Source organism: Cornus florida, unplaced genomic scaffold (assembly GCF_030987335.1).
Source record: "Cornus florida cultivar Cherokee Brave unplaced genomic scaffold, ASM3098733v1 CherokeeBrave_3.0.0_Hap2_Chr02, whole genome shotgun sequence".
Lineage (NCBI taxonomy): Eukaryota > Viridiplantae > Streptophyta > Magnoliopsida > Cornales > Cornaceae > Cornus > Cornus florida.
In genome coordinates, this window is record NW_026775572.1 from 15731727 (window position 1) to 15754152 (window position 22426).

At 37.2% G+C, this 22426-nt stretch overlaps 1 protein-coding gene across 1 annotated transcript; it reads left to right on the forward strand.

Annotated features, from left to right (window-relative positions):
• The first annotated feature begins 2030 nt into the window (after positions 1-2030).
• LOC132293858 (protein NUCLEAR FUSION DEFECTIVE 4-like) lies at positions 2031-3776 on the forward strand. Its single transcript, XM_059791502.1, has 3 exons — positions 2031-2651; positions 2747-2873; positions 3082-3776. The coding sequence occupies exons 1-3, from the start codon at positions 2328-2330 to the stop codon at positions 3774-3776; spliced, it is 1146 nt and encodes a 381-aa protein (XP_059647485.1). The 5' UTR covers positions 2031-2327.
• Positions 3777-22426: the final 18650 nt, after the last annotated feature.

Consider the following 22426-nt stretch of genomic DNA (forward strand, 5'->3'; position numbering starts at 1 on the left):
TCCACGGTTCCATGAAGTTTACAATAAAATATATACAATATAATTTCATCACATATATATAAGTTCGGGAAAGTCGAATGAAGATGCTTATGTCCAATTTTATAATAATCAAACTTAAATAAGTTTATGCTCAAGAATTTATACTAGCTAAATTAATTTAATATTTTTTAAAATTAGCTCATTTATTTAGCTGGTTAAAAAATCAAATTTGAATTCAACTCATTTAATTAATGAATGAGTTCAATCCCAAATGTTCATGGACGATTTGTGTGGTCCTAATTAAAAAATCTTAGGCATGTTTATTTTTTTACATTACTATGCGTACAATTTGCAAGATTTATCTGCTAGTACTCGGGAGTACTTCTGCATATTATGCCATACAAAAGAAAATGGTTACTGTATTACTTGTGTAGCTCGTTATAGAGTGTGGAATTTAAACACTATAATTTACTAATCTTTTATATTTAGACTCAGTTTTGACGTGAAATATTTTTATCTAAAACTTTTTCATGTAAAAATAAAATTTTCTTCTTATTTTCATAACCAGTCAATTTATATAAAGTTTTCATGATGATGAATTTGAGTACATTGCAATCCTACTTCAGAAGTACCAAAACCTCCTGAGTTGAATTCTTCAACTGTAATGGCCGGATTGTGTAGTTCTACTGCAACAGTTCTCTCTTTGATAGAATTGGTGGGCTTCTTTTGGGCTGGGCTTTCTCCTTATGGAATAGCAGATGTATGTTGGGATAGCTGGGGTTAATCCATTTATTTTTTTCTCCCATTTATGGGCTTGTATATTACTTATATATGAAATTGATCTTTCAAAGAAAAAAAAAAAGAGCCAATATTTCTAACAGATTCTTGAGAAGAATTGCAAAATCTTATAAACGATCAGAGATATAATCAAGTGATGACAACATTCAAAAAACTAAAATAAAAATAAAAAATAATAATCCAAGTGATGTCATAGCATATAATACATCTAATTCTGGAATCAAATAGTTGGATTTATCTTATCATTCAAAATTTTTTTTTTTTTTCTTTTCTACTTAATTGTCAACGCAAGAAACTAATTAATTAATGAATCATCTTTATATATATAAAAGTGATGACGACATTCAAAAAAACTAAAATAAAAATATAAAATAATAATCTAAGTGATGTCATAGCTTATAATACATCTAATTCTGAAATCAAATAGTTGGATTTATCTTATCATTCAATTTTTTTTTATTTTTTTTTTTACTTAATTGTCAACGCAAGAAACTAATTAATTAATGAATTATCTTTATATATATAAGCCAATGAATGAGTCACTAACAATGATTAATGAATCAATTGTGAACGCAAGTGAAAAATGAATGAATTAAATCTTCAGTATGTTTATATATAAATCGAAGTGTCGTGACTAGCAATGGTGAGCTCCTTTGAGGAAAAACCCTTTTGCACTTGGCAAAATCTCTCATGGATGCCTCCAAGAGGTGACCCAGCTTGTTCATTTAGTTCCGAGCTTATATATATATGTGTGTGTTGTGCATTTGTGTATGTCTTGACTCTTGAGCTCCATTGGGTGGGGGTTACTCTGCGTGGGTGGACAACCAGTACGCTGGGAACGAATCAGCAACACAGCAGTTCAAAACTACTTGCAAGTTTCGCCCATGACACGCACACACGAACATGACACATACAACTCCGTACTACATAGGTGTTTGTGCGTGTTGTGTAATGAATGAGCTGTATAAATATGTATAGGTTGAAGTAAATAATGCGTCTCTCAGGTGTGTGGGATAATGCTACTGTTTATTATTGGGATCTTTTAAATAAGCTTGTAGTTTGTCTCTGTCATCTATTTAACGTGACAATAAATTGGTCTTCCTCTTCAGACGCATCTATGATTTGACATCAACAATATCCCACGCTCAAACAAATTATTGGACCTTTCGTTTTACTTACCAATGCCATAATCATTGACTAGTTGTTCTACCTTCGGAATTATTATTATTATTAATTTTTTTTTTCTTTCAAAATGATTGTTATTTTCAGAGTTCGGTATGAGTAGCTATATTCAAACCGTTGTTATTACTAGTGGAATTGTCTAAAGATATCATTTTCATTACAAAATTAGTGAAATTATGTATCGGAGAGCACAATTCAGAAAGTCAAGATATAATTGGTATGGATTGGACCAGTGTTTGTGTGGCGTCGTAAGAGCTGACGGTCCGCATCACTAAAGGTTAACAACTACACCAATTACAGTTCAATAATTACCACCACCAACTGGAAGTCTGCAATAGACTGGTAGTGATAGTTCCTCCAGTAGGCCCATGTGGCTATCTCCGACCTCCCCCGCCGGTGAATGGCTAGGGTTTGTGTCTGCCGTTTGGGTACAATCCGTCTCAGGCAACACCTACAGCTCCTCAAAGTACTCACAAGCTCTCGAATCAATCATGAACCTCACCCAACTCCAGCTCAACAACCTCTCCGTGGCCAAAGATGTCGGCATCGCCTTTGGCCTTCTCGCCGGCATCTCCTCCCACCGCTTGCCCACTCCAGCCCTCCTTCTCATTGGTTCTATCGCAGGATTCATCGGTTACGGCGGACAGTGGCTCGTCATTAGCGCCACAATTCAATCTCCCCCTTATTGGCTGGTAAGCTTAGTATAATAATCTTCATTAAGACATTTAAACAAACTTTATTTTACTCATACAAATACTTGCATATGTATGTGTATAACTGTATACAGATGTGTATATTTATGTGCTTGGGAGGGAATAGCGGTACCTGGATGAACACCGCTGTGCTCGTGACTTGCTTTCGGAACTTCCGGAACCACAGAGGGCCAGTTGCTGGGATTCTGAAGGGTTATCTAGGTCTGAGCTCAGCCATATTCACCGATTTCTGCACTGCTTTATTCTCAGACAGTGACTACACTTACCTTCTCATGCTCGCAATCGTCCCTTTCGTGGTTTGCTTCACCGGAATCATCTTCCTCCGTGAAGTCCGCTGTGCTCGTGACTTGCTTTCGGAACTTCCGGAACCACAGAGGGCCAGTTGCTGGGATTCTGAAGGGTTATCTAGGTCTGAGCTCAGCCATATTCACCGATTTCTGCACTGCTTTATTCTCAGACAGTGACTACACTTACCTTCTCATGCTCGCAATCGTCCCTTTCGTGGTTTGCTTCACCGGAATCATCTTCCTCCGTGAAGTCCCACCGTCGTCCACCACCGGAGAAACAGAGGAAACTCGTTACTTAGTAGTTTTCAATGTCGTTGCCGTCGCAGTAGCCGTTTATCTTTTAGCATTCGATCTCAGCGGCACTCACGGCGAGGCCTTTTCTCTAGCCTTCGCGGTTACACTTCTCATCCTTTTAGCTTCGCCGTTGTTGATCCCTCTGTACGTTGCGTTAAGCAGCTCAAATAAGTCCACTTCTACATCTAGTTCGTACATCGAAAGCGACGTGACGAGTCCGTTACTGGCGGCGTCAGAGGAGGAGAGCAACAGGGACACGGTGGTGGAAGTGGAGAGGAGGCGGAGGGCGGTGATCGGAGAGGACCACACGGCGTTGGAGGCGTTAGCGGCTATTGACTTTTGGGTACTGTTTGTATCGTTTCTTTGTGGAGTGGGACCAGCTATTACTGTGACAAATAATTTGGGACGGATGGCGGTGGCGTTTGGATACACGGATGATTCTATCTTTGTTTCTCTTTTTAGCATTGGAGGATTTTTCGGACGGATCAGCTCCGGTTGGGTTTCTGAGTTCTTCATCAAGTAAGCTAAGCTCACACTCACACTCACACTCACACTCACACAAGTACTGCAATAGGTACAGAAATGCTCCTATTTTTCTCTTTGTTGTTGGGTATGAAATTCATTCTGGACTCACCGAAACATGGACCAGTGGACCACATAACAAGTGGTCTCATCTCCCAAATTACGTCAAACTGAATCTTTGTAGAGGGACATATTCGTCCCGATTGCCCAATTTTGCACCACATAAAGTAGTTTTGAAAATGACCTAGAAAAAAATTGCCTACACCATTTTTTGTTTTGGTCATTACTAATTTTATTACTTCCAGGAAATCTGGATTGCCGAGATCAGTATGGAATGCAGCTTTTCGTATTATGATGGCTATTGGATTCATCCCAATGGCCTTGGCTGTGCCTGGTTCAATGTACATTGGTTCAGTGGTGGTTGGTATATGCTATGGAGCCCTTTTTGCTGTCACAATTCCGATTGCCTCCGGAACTTTTTGGCCTCAAAAACTATGGTCTCATCTACAACATTGTCATACTCAATATTCCACTCGGCTCCTTTCTCTTCTCCGGCCTCATTGCCGGATTCTTATATGATGCACAGGCTACGAGCACCTCCGGGGCGGCTATACATGCATAGGTGCCCACTGTTACAGGCAAGGGCGAATCCAGGGCTAAGCAAAAAAAAAAATTTAACAGGATAATTGAATCTTAGGGGGATCGAAAGATGAAAAAGTTGAAAATTTTGAAGGAAATACGATTAGACTTTAGAGAGAGAGGGGCTAGGTCACATAGAAGATTAGGAGGAGCTCTTAATCGGGCTTTAATGATTGTTTAGGGCTTGTTTGTCTTAGGCTTATTTAGTTGGGCTTTGTTTTAAAATTGTAGCTTAAATCTTGGACTTATTTGGATGAGTTAATATTTAGGAGGGCTAATACTGTTACTAAATTTTATTTTTTTTTTGAATTGGACTAAATTTAGCATTATTAAAAATAAAAAAAAATAAAAAAATTTGGGAGGGGGGCCCTCAAGCCCACCCAAGCCCCCCTCTGTGTCCGCCTGTGGTTACAGGCTTGTCTATGTGATCATGGCTATTGGGTGCATTATCGGGTTTGGTTTAGACGTGTTGCTGACTTTTGTGCGTCCAATAAGCCCAAGAAAGCGAATTCGATTGAAGGCCAATAACTGCAGTGAAGGTAAACCCACCCGCATCTAAGTCAATTCAAATTCTCGTTTCTAGTTCTATTTGCTGTATATTTCATTATTATTATTATTGTTTTGAGATGGGTAAGTTTTAGTTAATTTTAAAATTTCCTTGACAAAATACCTGCGCCTATAATTTATTTTAATATTAAAATTTTAAATTTGGTGACTATTCTGCTACATTTGGTGTACAGTAATGGAATGAAATGGAATGCCCATTCTAACCATTCGTTTGTTTGGTATGCATAAATAGAATGGAATGATCATTCCAATAGAATGAAAATCCATTTCAGGGAATGAAAATCTATTCTATTACTAAACCTATGGAATGATCATTCCATTCCATAGTAAAATTAAATATTTTTGTAATATTCTCAATAAGCCTTTCATCATATTCCAATAAGGTAAAAATATTTTGAATAGTCCAAAAATCTTTCACATTCTATTTTACGTTTCTCGAGCTTCTTTATTAGACGTGGTAAAGCTCTCTCTTCTGAATATACTCAGAACTGTCATTGACAAAGAGTTACAGAACTTTCAACCACATATATATATATATATATATATATATATATATATATATATATTCAAAATATTAATTAGATTGATTTTACTAAAAAATAATGAAAAGAGTATTTTTGAGAAAAACCATTCCATTCCATATTTAATGCAACACCAAACATTAAAATGATAATAATCATTCAATTCCATAACGATTCACCGTGCAACACCAAACATTAGAATGGTAATATTCATTCCATTCCATTCTCATTCTTATTCCATTCCAAGTTGCATTCCATTCCATTTTATTCCTGCACACCAAACCAAACGATTCATGTTTTGATCATTTAAAATATATATATATATATATTTTAAATGATTATAAATATAGCAAAATATAAGTTCAGAGAGGAAGAATAAATAAATTGACAGAGAGTGAACTCTTTATTCTTGCTTATCTCAGTTAATGCATACAAGATACATTGGTATTTATAGGCTTAAAAAGTAGCTTACTGTGTAAGCTAATAATACAACCATCATGGATCAGATAAGTGAAGACGCAATGTTCAGGTGGTGTCATTCTCATGTATCAATTATTGTATTCTTCGCACCATATTTCAATGAGTGGCAATTACTACGTACAATATATATATATATATATATATATATATATATTATTTCACCAAAATATCAGATTAAATTATTATGCAGCTCTCTGTTGCCATCTTACTGGTGAAAAAAAAAAAAAAAGTGAAAATAACAGGATCCTATGAGCATTGATTTTCACATTCAAAAACGTAAGAGAAGGGGTCATCTGTGCTCAAGATTTTCTTCCCTTATGAGCATTTGGTTACAATGATGACACCAAGTGAAAATAACAGGATCCTATAAGCATTGGTTACAATGATGACACCAGAATGGACTCCTCCATCGTGAATAATTCTTGATCCATCCCACACTGTCTAACCATGGCCAATCCAGAGCTTCTAGAGTTACCTATATCATGTGCTTCCAGGAATGACAAACTTCTCTGCATTGCTCACCAACAGGAACTAACAGCCATATATAAACATGCCCCTGCTCATCTTGCGGGACATGTAACTCATGTCCCATGGCACAACTTGGTCTGGGAATCACTAATAATTCCGCGTATGAAGTTCAATTTGTGACTTGCTATTCCATCATGATTGCCAACATTTGACAACAAGTCAATGACTCAACATCACAATCTGTGTGTCTTGTGAGAATCATCTCAAGAATCTCACCATAATCTGTTTTTTCAATGCAATTTTATCTCCTCAATTTGGAGATTCATTCAAGATAAGTGTAATCTCCAAACTCCAACCCAGAATTTGGACTCCTCGGTTTCTTGGGTGAGTAATCGCTGTAAGGTAAATTCGGCATAAAACTTGTATCGGAAGATTTGTCTCTCATATGTGGTGTATCATTCATGGGAGGAACGCTATGATCGCATCTTCAAGGGGAAGAAATCATCTCAGTGAGCAACTTTGGCCAGAAGTGTTTCTTCAATTAGGGTTCCTAAACGTTGTACTGCTTCAAGGTGCATTCTTCATGATTGTATTCTACCGGGTTTATGAACTTGTGCCTCACATGATTTTGACAATTATAGCGGCACATTCTTAATTTGACAATATGCTCCACGCAAAAAATATCCCATATAGTGGCAAAACTAATATTGGATGTAGTGGGCCAAACTAAGAAGTTATTGAACCTTTCTTTATAGTTGTCCTATCTAATATTCCATCATCGAAACCTATTGTTTTTGTCGCGACATAGACGTTAAATTTAGATTGGGAGAGTTTTACTGGCCTTTTCTGCTTGGGTCTCAGAATGTCCACTGTCAAAACAAAAGTAAACTTCAAAATTTCTAATGAGTTTGTCTACTTTTCGAACAGTTCTTATTATTAATGAAATTGTCTAAAGATATCATTTTCATTTCAAAATGTAATCAAAACTCTAGCATAAAGCTACGAAAATTATATTAAAGTACAATTGAGAAAGTCTAAGAAATCATTATTGTGTTTGCGTAAGAGCTTACGGTGAGCTGTGAGCATAACTATTGGTTTAACTATAAAAATAACAACGATGTTCTCTGTGATTTTGAGTGATGGCCATACAATAATAACAGAGCCAAATGTCACGCCCCGCAACCAAGAAGCTACGTCACGCAGGCGTCACGTGGACACCCAGCAGACAATGACATGGAGCCTACATGGACCGAAACTTTCTAGACTTCTCTATACAAGTATGGAACTTTCCGGAATTCTCTAAATTAGAGTGGAGTTGTCTAACCTTTTCTAGACTTGTCTAGAATTGTATAGAATTCTCTAAAATTCTCTAAACTTGTCTTGTACATTATAGATAGTTCTAGAATTGTGTAGATATTTCTTTGGAGGATTCTAAATACTAAATCTAGATCACACATTTGTACACATTTAGAATGTTCTTGTAAGGCCTATAAATAGGAGGTGGGAGTTCATTTGCTTCTCACCAAGCAACCTAAGTTGTAATCTCCTCTCAAGTAATAAAAGTGTTCATACATTCCCAAACTCTCTTTGCTCACTTGCCTAATCTATTCCTACACACCCAAGTAAGCAAAGCACTTGTCTAGCCTTAGTCTTTACTAAGCTAGCACACTCGGGTAGGCTGACTTAGCGCTTCAAGGGGGCTGGAAAGTGTCTAAAGCCGCATGGGAGCTTGGAAAGGTTCAAGTCCGTGATAGTTGGTATCAGAGCTAAGGTCGTGAGGTGTCACACCTTGTATGGAGGAAGCTATGACGGAGCTATCAGACGTGAATGGCACCCAAAAGGAGGCTCTACGTGGAAGGGAAACAAATCCCCCTCCAGTAGGAGCGAGGACGAGGGCTAGGTCGAAGGACATCATGGCGGGCTTAGAGGCACGTGTGGCAAACATGGAGGGGTCCATAGCCAACGTGTTGAAGCAGCTTGAGGATGCTCACCAGCGCATGGATGGGCTGGAGTCGGAGGACGCTGAAGTCCAAAATGCTGTCAAAGGGTCACTCAATGCCCTAAGTGGTGACTTTCGGCAGGAGCTCTAAGCATTTCGAGAACTTATGTTAGGGGAGTTTGCCACCCTACGTGGCTATGTTGATCAGGAGTTTGGCACTTTTCGTGAGCAAATGGAGGAAATGCGAGCGAACTGGACATTGTGCAAACGGGAGGTGGCGTCCGGCACAGCTACGGGGGTAGTAGCACCCCGGGTTGATATTCCCAAGCCTAAGTACTATGGTGGGAACTGGGTAGCGAGGGAGTTAGAGAACTTCCTCTCCAGCATGGAGCAATACTTTGAGGCTACCGGTATGACCGATGAGACCATCAAGATACGCATGGCGACTCACTACCTCACCGACTATGTTATGCTATGGTGGAGGAAAAAGTATGGTGACATAGGCAAAGGTCTCTATCGATACTTGGGCTGATTTTACTAGGGAAATTAAGAAGCATTTCTATCCTGAGAATGTTGAGGATGAAGCCAGAGGCAGACTCCGAAAGCTAAAACAAGTTGGGTCGATTCGGGACTATGTGAAGGAATTCACTAACTTGACTTTTGAGATCCCGGATCTATCCGACAAGGACTCTCTTTTCTTCTTTATGGATGGCTTGCAGTTGTGGGCTAAGACGGAGTTAAAGCGGCGCAACGTGCAAGACCTTGCCACAGCTATTACAGAGGCGGAGTCCTTTATTGATTTCAGCTCCAAGAAGGAACCCTCGTCCAAGCCAAAAGATAAAGACAATGACAAAGGGAGGTATGCCGGCAAAGGTGGGGGAGACAAGGGCGCTGCACCCCACAAGGATTGGTCCGGTAAGCCAGGTGGTGGCCATGGAGGCAAAGAGGGAAGGGAGAACAAGGAAGGAGCACCCAAGCCTAAGGGTTCTTGCTTCATATGTGATGGACCACATTGGGTACGAGATTGCCCAAAGCGGAAGACCCTCAATGCCATGACGAGCCGCTACAAAGAGCAACAACAGGAGGAGGCGCAGATGGGTTCACTGCAAATCCTTAATGCCATCAAGGCTAAAACTGAAGTCCCTAAGGCAGCGGCTAAGGGGCTAATGTTCGTAGAGGCGAGCATCAATGGGACACCCACACGTGCTTTGGTGGACACGAGTGCATCCCACAACTTTGTGAGCCTTGACAAGGCCAAGAGGTTGGGCCTTAAGTATAGCAAAGAAGGGGGCTCTATGAAGGCAATTAACTCAGCGGCAAAGGCTATACATGGCATGGCACACGGCGTCAGAGCATGCATTGGCGAGTGGGGTGGCCACATAGACCTATCGGTGGTACCCATGGACTACTTCAAACTAGTCCTTGGGTTGGAGTTCTTAGATAAGGTGAGAGCCTTTCCCATTCCTTTTGCTAACACTATGTGCATTATGGAAAGCAACACAGCATGCATGGTGCCGGTGGAGCGAAGTGCCAAGTTGGAAGCCCAAGCTTTGTCAGCTATGCAGTTCAAGAAGGGCTTCAAGAAGGGATAGACTAGCTATCTTGTTACATTACTAGAGACACCCGATGATGAGCTAGTCCCTTCCCCGCAAGAAGAGGTGCCTAAGGAGATACGAGCCGTGCTAGACGAGTACACGGACGTGATGCCTAAGGAGCTGCCTAAGAAGCTTCCACTTAGGAGGGAGGTGGATTATAAAATTGAGTTGGAACTAGGTTCTAAACCCCCTGCTTTGGTGCCTTACCGGATGGCACCCTTAGAGTTGGAGGAGTTGCGGAGGCAACTCAAGGAGCTGTTAGATGCGGGCTATATTCGACCCTCGAAGGCCCCATATGGCGCACCAGTGTTGTTCCAGAGGAAGAAGGACGGGTCCTTGTGCATGTACATTGACTACCGGACGCTCAACAAGGTGACTATCAAAAACAAGTACCCCATTCCTCTCATTGCTGATCTTTTTGATCAACTTGGAAGAGCACACTACTTCACTAAGCTAGACTTGCGCTCGGGGTACTACCAGGTGCGGATAGCGGACGGGGATGAGTCTAAGACTACATGTGTAACGAGGTATGACTCTTATGAGTTTCTTGTTATGCCGTTTGGCCTCACCAATGCACCTGCTACTTTCTGTACTTTGATGAACAAGCTTTTCCATCCCTACTTGGATCGCTTTGTGGTGGTATACTTGGATGATATTGTTGTGTATAACACCATTTTGGAAGAGCACGTGCAGCACTTGAGGGCGGTCTTCCAAGTTTTACGGGGAGAACGACCTATATGTGAAGACGGAGAAATGTTCCTTTGCCCAAGAGGAGGTGTTGTTCCTAGGGCATAAGATACTGGATGGCAAATTGATGATGGATGAGGTAAAGGTGAGGGCTATTCAAGAGTGGGAGCCGCCCACTAAGGTGACAGAGATGCGCTCATTTCTTGGGCTTATCAACTACTACCGCCATTTTATCAAGGGTTACTAGGCGAGAACAGCCCCATTGACAGACCTTCTCAAGAAGGCGCGTGCTTGGAGTTGGACAGAGTCATGCCAGGGGGCATTTGATGACTTGAAGAGGGCAGTTACAAATGAGCCAGTACTTAGCTTGCCCGACCACTCCAAACCATATGAGGTGCACACGGATGCATCAGACTTCGCTATTGGGGGCGTGTTGATGCAGGAAGAACACCCCATAGCTTATGAGAGCCGCAAGTTTAATGACACCGAGCGGCGCTATACAGTGCAGGAGAAAGAGATGACAACGGTCATCTATTGCCTACGTACTTGGAGGCACTACTTGCTCGGGGCACAATTTGTGATCAAGACAGATAATGTTGCCACCAGCTACTTCTAGACACAGAAGAAGCTCAGCCCTAAGCAAGCTCGATGGCAGGACGTCCTAGCGGAGTTCACCTATCATTTTGAATACAAGCCAGGCAAGGCCAATATTGTGGCGGATGCGCTTAGTCGCAAGGCCGAGCTCGCAACTATTAGTCGGCCCCAGCACCCTCTTGTGGAGAGGATCAAGGAGGGGTTGCAGCATGACCCTCTAGCCAAAAGCCTTATTCAGCTGGCTAAGGAAGGGAAGACTTGGCGCTTTTGGCTAAGGGATGACTTGCTTCTCACTACATGTAATACCCCTAATTTTAAAAGGATAGTCTCGGTATTTATTTATTTGTTTTAATTGTATTTTTTAATTATTTAATTAATTATTTGACTAATTGCTTATGTGTTTAATTGAATTAGGTATTACTTGATTATTTGATTATGTATCTATGTATTATTTGTATTTGTCTATGTGTTAATTGTTTAATTAGATTATGTGCTTAAATGGTGTTTTGATTAATTGTAAATTAAATGTTTTCTTTTCTTTTATTATTTTATTTTATTTTTCTTTTATAGTTATGGTTAGTAGTAATGGGCCAACCAATTGGGTCCCATGAACTACTTTGATAGGAGGTTGGATATGTATGGATTATTACCCATGGATAATGTATGTATATATATTATATACATATATAAAAAGGAAAGTAATTTATTAATTATTTCTATGGTAACTTGGGTAGTAATATTTAATCTGATGTATATGTTTTATATTTAAATAATAAAAATATATATAGATTTGATACGTGTTATGTTTAAAGTTACTTTATAATATTATGGTAACTTAAGTATTATTGGATAATCCATTAATAAATAATGGAATGTGTATAATTTATTTATTTAATAAACATATACATAAATTATATACGTAACATATTTTACTTACTTTTTTAATATATATATATATAAAAGAGAAAGTAATTTATTAATTACTTTTATGGTAATTTGGGTAGTAATATTTAATTTGATGTATATGTTTATTTAAATAATAAAAATATACATAGATTTGATACGTGTTATGTTTTAAGTTACTTTATAATATTATGGTAACTTAAATATTATTGGATAATCTATTAATAAATAACGGAATGTGTATAATTTATTTATTTAATAAACATATACATAAATTATATACGTAACATATTTTGCTTACCTTTTTAATATTTTTATTTTCATTTTTTTTTAGTTGACTTGGATTGGGAAAAGAGTTAGGGTTATTTTCTTTAACCTATAAATATATAGCTATAGGTTGTAAAAGGGGGTTAGAAATATTCACGTGATATATACTAGAGAGATAGTGTTAGAGAGGGAAGGAGGAAAAGGAAGGAATGAGGAGAAAAATCCTGTAGAGAGAAGATCAAGGAAGAAGAAGTTTAACTTTCGATCCGAAAGTTTAAGGCAAGTTCTTCTTCTATCTCTTTCCCTTTGATTCGTGTTTCTGTACATGCCTAGGAAATTCCAGGATTTATTAAACACATAAAATTAAATAATTATGCATGTTTAATTGGGTTAGAACATAGGTTTTATGAAATTGGTTCATATTTGTTCTTGTGTTATGAATTGATAAAATGCATGATTTTGATTTGATTTCTTATGTGAATTTTTACATGTTTAAATTATGTATTTTTCATATCTGTGGAATGATGGAACGTAGAAACATACCTAGGATTCCTGAACATTAAATAGGGATTTGGTTTGGGTTTTAATAAATTTAATAGACTCAATCATAATGATGCTTGCTATTTGAATGTTTTAAACAAACGAATAGATTTAATCTTTTAAAATATTTTAGCAATTGAGATTAAATGTGTAGGATGAATTGGATATGGAGAATCCTTATTTAACGGTATAATAAAATATCATCATGTATAAGATTCAGTTTGTGTAGGACATATGATATAGGAAGTTTAAAGAAATAATAAGTCATTCCTATTATGTGATAACTTGATATTATATTTATCATAGTTATTTATGGAATGTTTGATGTATTTCCTTAATTGTTACATCAATTGTTGGATTGTGTGGTTTAATGCACCGGTATGGGACGGTGACATTCTAGGGATGAATTAACTTATTAGTTAAGTACTACCTATTTTTATATAAGGGAATGGATTAACGAAAATGTTAAGTCCTACTTATATTTAAGTCAGGTCAGCTGAACAAGTTGAATGTCTTATGGATGATTAATTTATTATATAAGGGAATGGATTAACTAAAATGTTAAGTCCTACTTATATTCAAGTCAGGTCAGCTGAACAAGTTGAATGACTTATGGATGATTAATTTATTATATAAGGGAATGGATTAACTAAAATGTTAAGTCCTACTTATATTCAAGTCAGGTCAGCTGAACAAGTTGAATGACTTATGGAGGATTAATTTATACTGGATAGGATGGTTACTAGATTTTATATATGTAAGTATGGTGCCATGATATGAGCTTGAGTCTCAGGATCAGTGGTTAGGGTGCGTATATCGCCAGGGATGTGTAGCTAGATATAGTGTAGTTGTGTACCCTAGTAGGTCTAGGTACTCATGCCCACTATATGTGCGTTTTGCATGTTGCCTACTATTCAGGTTGAGACAACCCTATAGTCTAGTGAGGTTCCTTTAGTGTATATATATATATATATGGACTACTAGTTACTGTTGGATTGACTAGGATGTATACGTGTATCGGATCTCTGCTTGGACTGTAGTAGAGTAGAACTTGTTTGTGGGCCTGACCCACCATTATTTTTCAGGTGTTCGTCACGAGTAGAGGTTGTTCGTGCTGAGCGGGGATCAGTCTACTTCATTCTTCCGATGCTACATAGGAGTTCCTTTATGATTCAATTTCCTGTTTTAGATTACTATCATTTGTTTAGTTTGGATTTTTTAGGGGTCCACATAGTATGGATTTCCGAGTTGTATTTTAGAGGATCAGTTGTATCAGAAGAGTTTATTAATTAATGGAAATATATTATGAGATTTATTATTAGATTATCATTTTAGTTTCTTGTCAGCATTTTATTTATTCTTCTTTATTCTTTTGTAATCTGTGTTCGTTTATTATCAATTTGTTTTGATATCCTCGGGTATTTGGGCGTGGGCCTGGCCAACCCGCATTCGAAAATTCGGGGGTATCACAGTTGGTATCAGAGCACTCCAGGTTCAAGTGTCCTCAGGAGTTTCTTTCGTTATGTGACTTCCGCGTTGCGTCTCTTAAATCTTAGAGCCCATATTAGGATTCGTTGTACTTTATTTACGGTTTGTTAGGAGGAGCTGATGTCAATTATATTCTGTAGTCATAGAATGGTTGGCACTAGAAAAAGGATGGGTTCAAGGCGAAAGTAATAAAGACCCAAAGGAGTAGAGGAGTATGTTATCGATTTCGTTACCAGAAGGCAGAGTTAAAGATTGACGGCTTAGGTTCGTTTGGCGTTACTTTAAAAGTATAAGCCAATGAAGGATTTAGGTGTATGTGATAGGTCACCGCATATTGGGACCAATACGACTTCAGTTGATCTCAAAAAGGAGACAAGCAAGGAGTAGGAGCCGAAGAGGATCCTAATGAAAGAGATTTATGTGTATCCAATAGAGAGGGTACTAAATCTTGAAGAGGGATGATTGCGCGAGGTGATCTAAATTGCTAGTAGTATAGCGAATGTTATTAGTAGAATTGGGGTTGATCAATCTACAAATAATTAAATCTTTCTTATCATCTCTAAAAGAGGTATATAAGAAATATTGTTCAGGAGTTTGGGGATCGGATGTGTTCTTATCAGAATGAAATACATAATTTTTAAATCACATACAAAAAGGCATTGGTATTATGTTGTGACGTTATAATTCGATTTATAAAGTCAAGTAAGACAGTTTACATTCCGCATATAAGGAGGATGAGGGTTAAACCTTTGGTATTTGCTTAGGAAAACATTTGTGCTTTTAAGCGATATTTTAAAGGATATGTTTCGAGGTTGAATGATTATTTACGAAACTATAAAAGGAAATTTTGAAACAATCTAGTAAGGTTGATTTCAAATGAAATTTTCTTTCTAGAAATAACGATGTCCTAAGTAGGAGTATATTTTGTTCTATTGTGTTTATCATACGTGTTTTATTTTATTTTTTTGTTAATTACTCGGGATTTGGTATGTGGTTTAGTTGGGGACATAAGTGTGTGATCAACCAATTATTGTTTTAATAACATGGAGTCATAGCGCTATATACGCTAAATTTGTGAGCATACGGTCATAGGATTTGGTAGATACACATAAATCTAACCAATCTATTGGACCTGGACATGTGTCATTATGGTGTATTTTGGGATGTGATAATTAAACCATCACTACGAGTCTAACAATCTAGAATGATTAATTTGATATACTTTACGTTAGGTATGGATTCGTATCATATTACAACGTCATGATATTGGTGATTGTTAATGTTTCGATATGTGTGAGGTAATGGTAAATAAAGATCACTAAAATGCCTTGATGATATATCAGAGGTGCTGGATTTGCTGAACATCTTCTTGAAAATTTCAGAAGTTGTTACCAAGTCAGAAGGAGGATTTAGTACTGGATTAAGTACTTATTGGAATGACACCGAGTGAGGATAGGAGACTGAATAAATATTCATCAGTAAATTCTTAATCAAGAATTTATTCAAGAGGGTGTGTCATTGGGAGGAATTTGCCGGTGTTGCACATGGAGGAGGAAATTAAGTCTCTTCATTTCCATAAATAAAATGGAATTATTTTTTTAGTCACAATTTGCAACAATTAGCTGTTGCAAGGAAATTGAGGACTTATGTAGAGGATGGGAAGATTTCATATTCTTTTGAAGTTAGATAAAGAAGTCGGATTGTCATTAACTTGTCTTAAAGAAGCAGGGTGTGTCAAAGACAAGATGGTGAGACCAAATACTTATATAAAGATGAGGTGCATGGTATGTATGGAAAGGTCGTCGTTTGTTGACTTTTGTTGAGTTAAAGTCATAGTTAACTATTAATAAATTGAATTACCGATTGATTTTTATTATCGGCAAGTTTATCACGGATCAGTGGTGGATAGATTTAGTTACAGAATTCACTTTTGAAGATGCTCCAATTTAAACAATGGGTACAGACGAAAACTGGTGGTACCGGACTAACGGTACTTTCTGTAAACAAATTTGATGGAGGATGCAAGGATTGAGTTTCACAACTCTTAGTTCTTTATTCACCCTAGTAGAAACCTGATGCTTCACAGTACGAAGCAGATGTTTGGAGGACAGGCAGGAAGAGGAATATAGTGTTTTTCTCTAAGTCTAATATTTATTAAATAGTAGAGATGGACCATCAGAGATCACTGGATTCTTGTAGCTATTTTCTATACTGAAGTGGAAATGACAGAGCATTTTCACAGATTTAGTTGAGGGATTGCTGATTTGATGCAAGGGTCAGGATTCTAGATGGGATATTGGTTGACTGATAAAATTAAATCAGTTTCATTTTGTCTATTTTGATCGAGCTGGTAAGATATCAGTTCATACGAATATAACGGATCACGAGACGGCTTAGATGGATGCAAAGTGTGAATAATAACACTTGTTATTACCAAGGTAGTTCAGGAGGTCAGTTTTGAATATCGAAGCTAACCCTAGAGAAGGTGTTACCTTACTCAGATAGAGTTTAAGGTACTGGAGAAGGGGTTAGTAGTTTCTATAAATAGTGATATGACTGTCGGGCGACTGAGATGGAAATTTATAATTTTTCTTGGTACACCCAGACGGTTAGAAGGTACATCACAACATCAAGTGTCAGTTTTGGTGAACAGGTACGGATAAGGACGTGTATATAATTGCCCTAAGTGTAAAACCTGCTACAAAGGCGGAAAGGTGATCATTAGATATCATAGGAATCTTTAGCCACTTCCTATAACAAATATGGAAGTTGAACTAAACAGGAGTGATAGTTGGTGGGAAGGATCGACATTGATTTGGAATTTCAATTTTCCATATAGAATCCGAGTGGTGAATTGAGAAAGATCGCTTGAGGACATAAATTTGAGTGATGCTTATTTTAGAACTTCATAGTAATTATATAGTTCAGTGATAGTGGTGTTATAGCATGTGGATGTCCGTATTACTGGATGCAAAGTGCTATTTCGAAGGAGCTTTATGAAGATTTTGGAGCAGCAGCTCTACTTCATATATATAGACGGAGGAATTAATCGAGAGATTAAATTAGACCACAAAGGATATGTTTGAGGCGTATATCTTAGATTTTCATGGACTGTTGGAAGTGTTTACTTCACTTGTCGGAATTTTGTCTGTGATATTGTTAGCACAAGGAGGTTAGTGTGACAACTTTGGAGGTTTTGTATCTTTCACAATGCATACCTCTCATTTGTTGGTTGGAAATAGAAGTAAGGGTTATACAATCAGACCTCGACTTCATTTAAAATATGTCGAAAATAGATACTTCCCTTTATATTGAACTGCGAGCGGTTGGGAGGCAACAGTAGGATGTTGTAAATAGTTGAACTCGTATACTAGAGTTTTTCTATCAAGGAGTAGTTTGCTCGTTCTGTTTTCTATGTAGGAAGAAAGACGATTTTTGGAGAAAAGTCAATTTTAGTTATTACATTGACTTTTAGAATATTGTGTTTCACAATTGAGGCAGTCACCTCTGACTTAGCGTTACCAAATTATTAGCGCTGGGTGCATATGAGTTTGTGCGTATATTCTATGGCACTTGGAGGTATGTAGATCATTCCCTTGCGGACATAGGAGGATTACGTTGTTATTTGATACAACCTACGCATTGTATGATTATTGTGTTTCTTAAAATATAGGAACTCTGTATACCACTTGGTATATTAGAGTTAAGTGGAGCCCTTATAGTGAGGTTGCGTTTATTTGGGAATATGAGGATGTTTTTCGCTCACAGTTTCCAAGCATAATGGAAGAAAGTAAGGGCGAATTCCGAGGACGGAATTCCTTTTATTAGGGGGGAAGAATGTAATACCCCTAATTTTAAAAGTATAGTCTCGGTATTTATTTATTTGTTTTAATTGTATTTTTTAATTATTTAATTAATTATTTGACTAATTGCTTATGTGTTTAATTGAATTAGGTATTACTTGATTATTTAATTATGTGTCTATGTATTATTTGTATTTATCTATGTGTTAATTGTTTAATTAGATTATGTGCTTAAATGGTGTTTTGATTAATTATAAATTAAATATTTTCTTTTCTTTTATTATTTTCTTTTCTTTTTCTTTTATAGTTATGGTTAGTAGTAATGGGCTAACCAATTGGGTCCCATGGACTACTTTGATAGGAGGTTGGATATGTATGGATTATTACCCATGGATAATGTATGTATATATATTATATACATATATAAAAAGGAAAGTAATTTATTAATTATTTCTATGGTAACTTGGGTAGTAATATTTAATCTGATGTATATGTTTTATATTTAAATAATAAAAATATACATAGATTTGATACGTGTTATGTTTGAAGTTACTTTATAATATTATGGTAACTTAAGTATTATTGGATAATCCATTAATAAATAATGGAATGTGTATAATTTATTTATTTAATAAACATATACATAAATTATATACGTAACATATTTTATTTACCTTTTTAATATATATATATATATAAAAGAGAAAGTAATTTATTAATTACTTTTATGGTAATTTGGGTAGTAATATTTAATTTGATGTATATGTTTATTTAAATAATAAAAATATACATAGATTTGATACGTGTTATGTTTTAAGTTACTTTATAATATTATGGTAACTTAAATATTATTGGATAATCTATTAATAAATAACGGAATGTGTATAATTTATTTATTTAATAAACATATACATAAATTATATACGTAACATATTTTGCTTACCTTTTTAATATTTTTATTTTCATTTTTTTTTAGTTGACTTGGATTGGGAAAAGGGTTAGGGTTATTTTATTTAGCCTATAAATATATAGCTATAGGTTGTAAAAGGGGGTTAGAAATATTCACGTGATATATACTAGAGATATAGTGTTAGAGAGGGAAGGAGGAAAAGGAAGGAATGAGGAGAAAAATCCTGTAGAGAGAAGATCAAGGAAGAAGAAGTTTAACTTTCGATCCGAAAGTTTAAGGCAAGTTCTTCTTCTATCTCTTTCCCTTTGATTCGTGTTTCTGTACATGCCTAGGAAATTCCAGGATTTATTAAACACATAAAATTAAATAATTATGCATGTTTAATTGGGTTAGAACATAGGTTTTATGAAATTGGTTCATATTTGTTCTTGTGTTATGAATTGATAAAATGCATGATTTTGATTTGATTTCTTATGTGAATTTTTCATGTTTAAATTATGTATTTTTCATATCTGTGGAATGATGGAACGTAGAAACATGCCTAGGATTCCTGAACATTAAATAGGGATTTGGTTTGGATTTTAATAAATTTAATAGACTCAATCATAATGATGCTTGCTATTTGAATGTTTTAAACAAACGAATAGATTTAATCTTTTAAAATATTTTAGCAATTGAGATTAAATGTGTAGGATGAATTGGATATGGAGAATCCTTATTTAACGGTATAATAAAATATCATCATGTATAAGATTCAGTTTGTGTAGGACATATGATATAGGAAGTTTAAAGAAATAATAAGTCATTCCTATTATGTGATAACTTGATATTATATTTATCATAGTTATTTATGGAATGTTTGATGTATTTCCTTAATTGTTACATCAATTGTTGGATTGTGTGGTTTAATGCACCGGTATGGGACGGTGGCATTCTAGGGATGAATTAACTTATTAGTTAAGTACTACCTATTTTATATAAGGGAATGGATTAACGAAAATGTTAAGTCCTACTTATATTTAAGTCAGGTCAGCTGAACAAGTTGAATGACTTATGGATGATTAATTTATTATATAAGGGAATGGATTAACTAAAATGTTAAGTCCTACTTACATTCAAGTCAGGTCAGCTGAACAAGTTGAATGACTTATGGATGATTAATTTATTATATAAGGGAATGGATTAACTAAAATGTTAAGTCCTACTTATATTCAAGTCAGGTCAGCTGAACAAGTTGAATGACTTATGGAGGATTAATTTATACTGGATAGGATGGTTACTAGATTTTATATATGTAAGTATGGTGCCATGATATGAGCTTGAGTCTCAGGATCAGTGGTTAGGGTGCGTATATCGCCAGGGATGTGTAGCTAGATATAGTGTAGTTGTGTACCCTAGTAAGTCTAGGTACTCATGCCCACTATATGTGCGTTTTGCATGTTGCCTACTATTCAGGTTGAGACAACCCTATAGTCTAGTGAGATTCTTTTAGTGTGTATATATATATATACGGACTACTAGTTAATGTTGGATTGACTAGGATGTATACGTGTATCGGATCTCTGCTTGGACTGTAGTAGAGTAGAACTTGTTTGTGGGCCTGACCCACCATTATTTTTCAGGTGTTCGTCACGAGTAGAGGTTGTTCGTGCTAAGCGGGGATCAGTCTACTTCATTCTTCCGATGCTACATAGGAGTTCCTTTATGATTCAGTTTCCTGTTTTAGATTACTGTCATTTGTTTAGTTTGGATTTTCTAAGGGTCCAAACAGTATGGATTCCCGAGTTGTATTTTGGAGGATCAGTTGTATCAGAAGAGTTTATTAATTAATGGAAATATATTATGAGATTTATTATTAGATTATCATTTTAGTTTCTTGTCAGCATTTTATTTATTCTTATTTATTCTTTTGTACTCTGTGTTCGTTTATTATCAATTTGTTTTGATATCCTCGGGTATTTGGGCTTGGGCCTGGCCAACCCGCATTCGGAAATTCGGGGGTATCACACTATAGAGGACCGACTCTTTGTGCCCAGGTGGGGCAACTTACGAAAGGAGCTAATACGAGAGTGCCATGACACAAAATGGGCTGGTCACCCAGGTATGCGGCGCACACTAGCACTCCTAAAAGATTCTTACTGTTGGCCTCGGATGCGTGATGACGTGGAGACATATGTGAGGACTTGTCTTATGTGTCAACAAGACAAGATTGAGCAACAGCATCCTGCAGGTCTACTAGAGCCACTGCCTATTCCAGAGAGACCATGGGAGAGCGTCTCTATGGATTTCATCACTTGCTTGCCCAAGTCAGAGGGTTGCGGGAGCATTATAGTGGTGATAGATCGGTTCAGCAAGTATGCCACCTTCATACCCGCACCAGCAGACTGCACAGCAGAGAGGGCATCGGAGTTATTTGTTGACCATGTGGTCAAGCTTTGGGGAGTTCCGCAAAACATTGTCAGTGACAGAGACCCGCGCTTTACGGGTAGATTTTGGATGGGGCTCTTCAAGAAGATGGGGACGGATCTCAACTTCTCTACGAGTTTCCACCCCCAATCAGATGGGCAGACGGAGTGCATCAACGCTCTCCTGGAGTTTTATTTAGGGCACTATGTGAGTGCCAACCAGCGAAATTGGGCCAAACTCCTTGGAGTGGCACAGTTTTCTTACAACTTGCAGCTGAGTGAGGCTACCAATTACAGTCCATTTGAGGTTGTTACCGGACGGCAGCCTATGACACCCAACGCCATTGCTTCGACTTGCGATGGTAAAAGTCCGGTGGCTTACAAGTTTGCCAAGAGGTGGCATGAGCAGTCCGACTTAGCTAGGGCTTACCTTGACAAGGCAGCAAAGAAGATGAAAAAGTGGGTCGACACCAAACGAAGACGGGTGGAATACATAGTGGGAGACCAGGTGATGGTTAAGCTACTACCCCAACAGTTCAAGTCTCTACAGAGCGTTCATAAGAAGTTAGTAAGGAAGTACGAGGGCCCATTCCCTATTGTCAAAAGGGTGGGCAATGTGTCCTACATAGTAGAGCTTTCACCCAAGTTGAAGATACATCCAGTCTTCCATGTCAGCATGCTCAAGCCTTATCACGAAGACACGGAAGACCTTACTCGGGGCATATTGCATAGGGCACCCACGGCCGTTGTCACATCCTTTGACAAGGAAGTTGATTATATCCTTGCGAATCGTGTGATGAGCAGGAGAGGTGTGCCCAAGTATACAGAGTACTTCGTAAAATGAA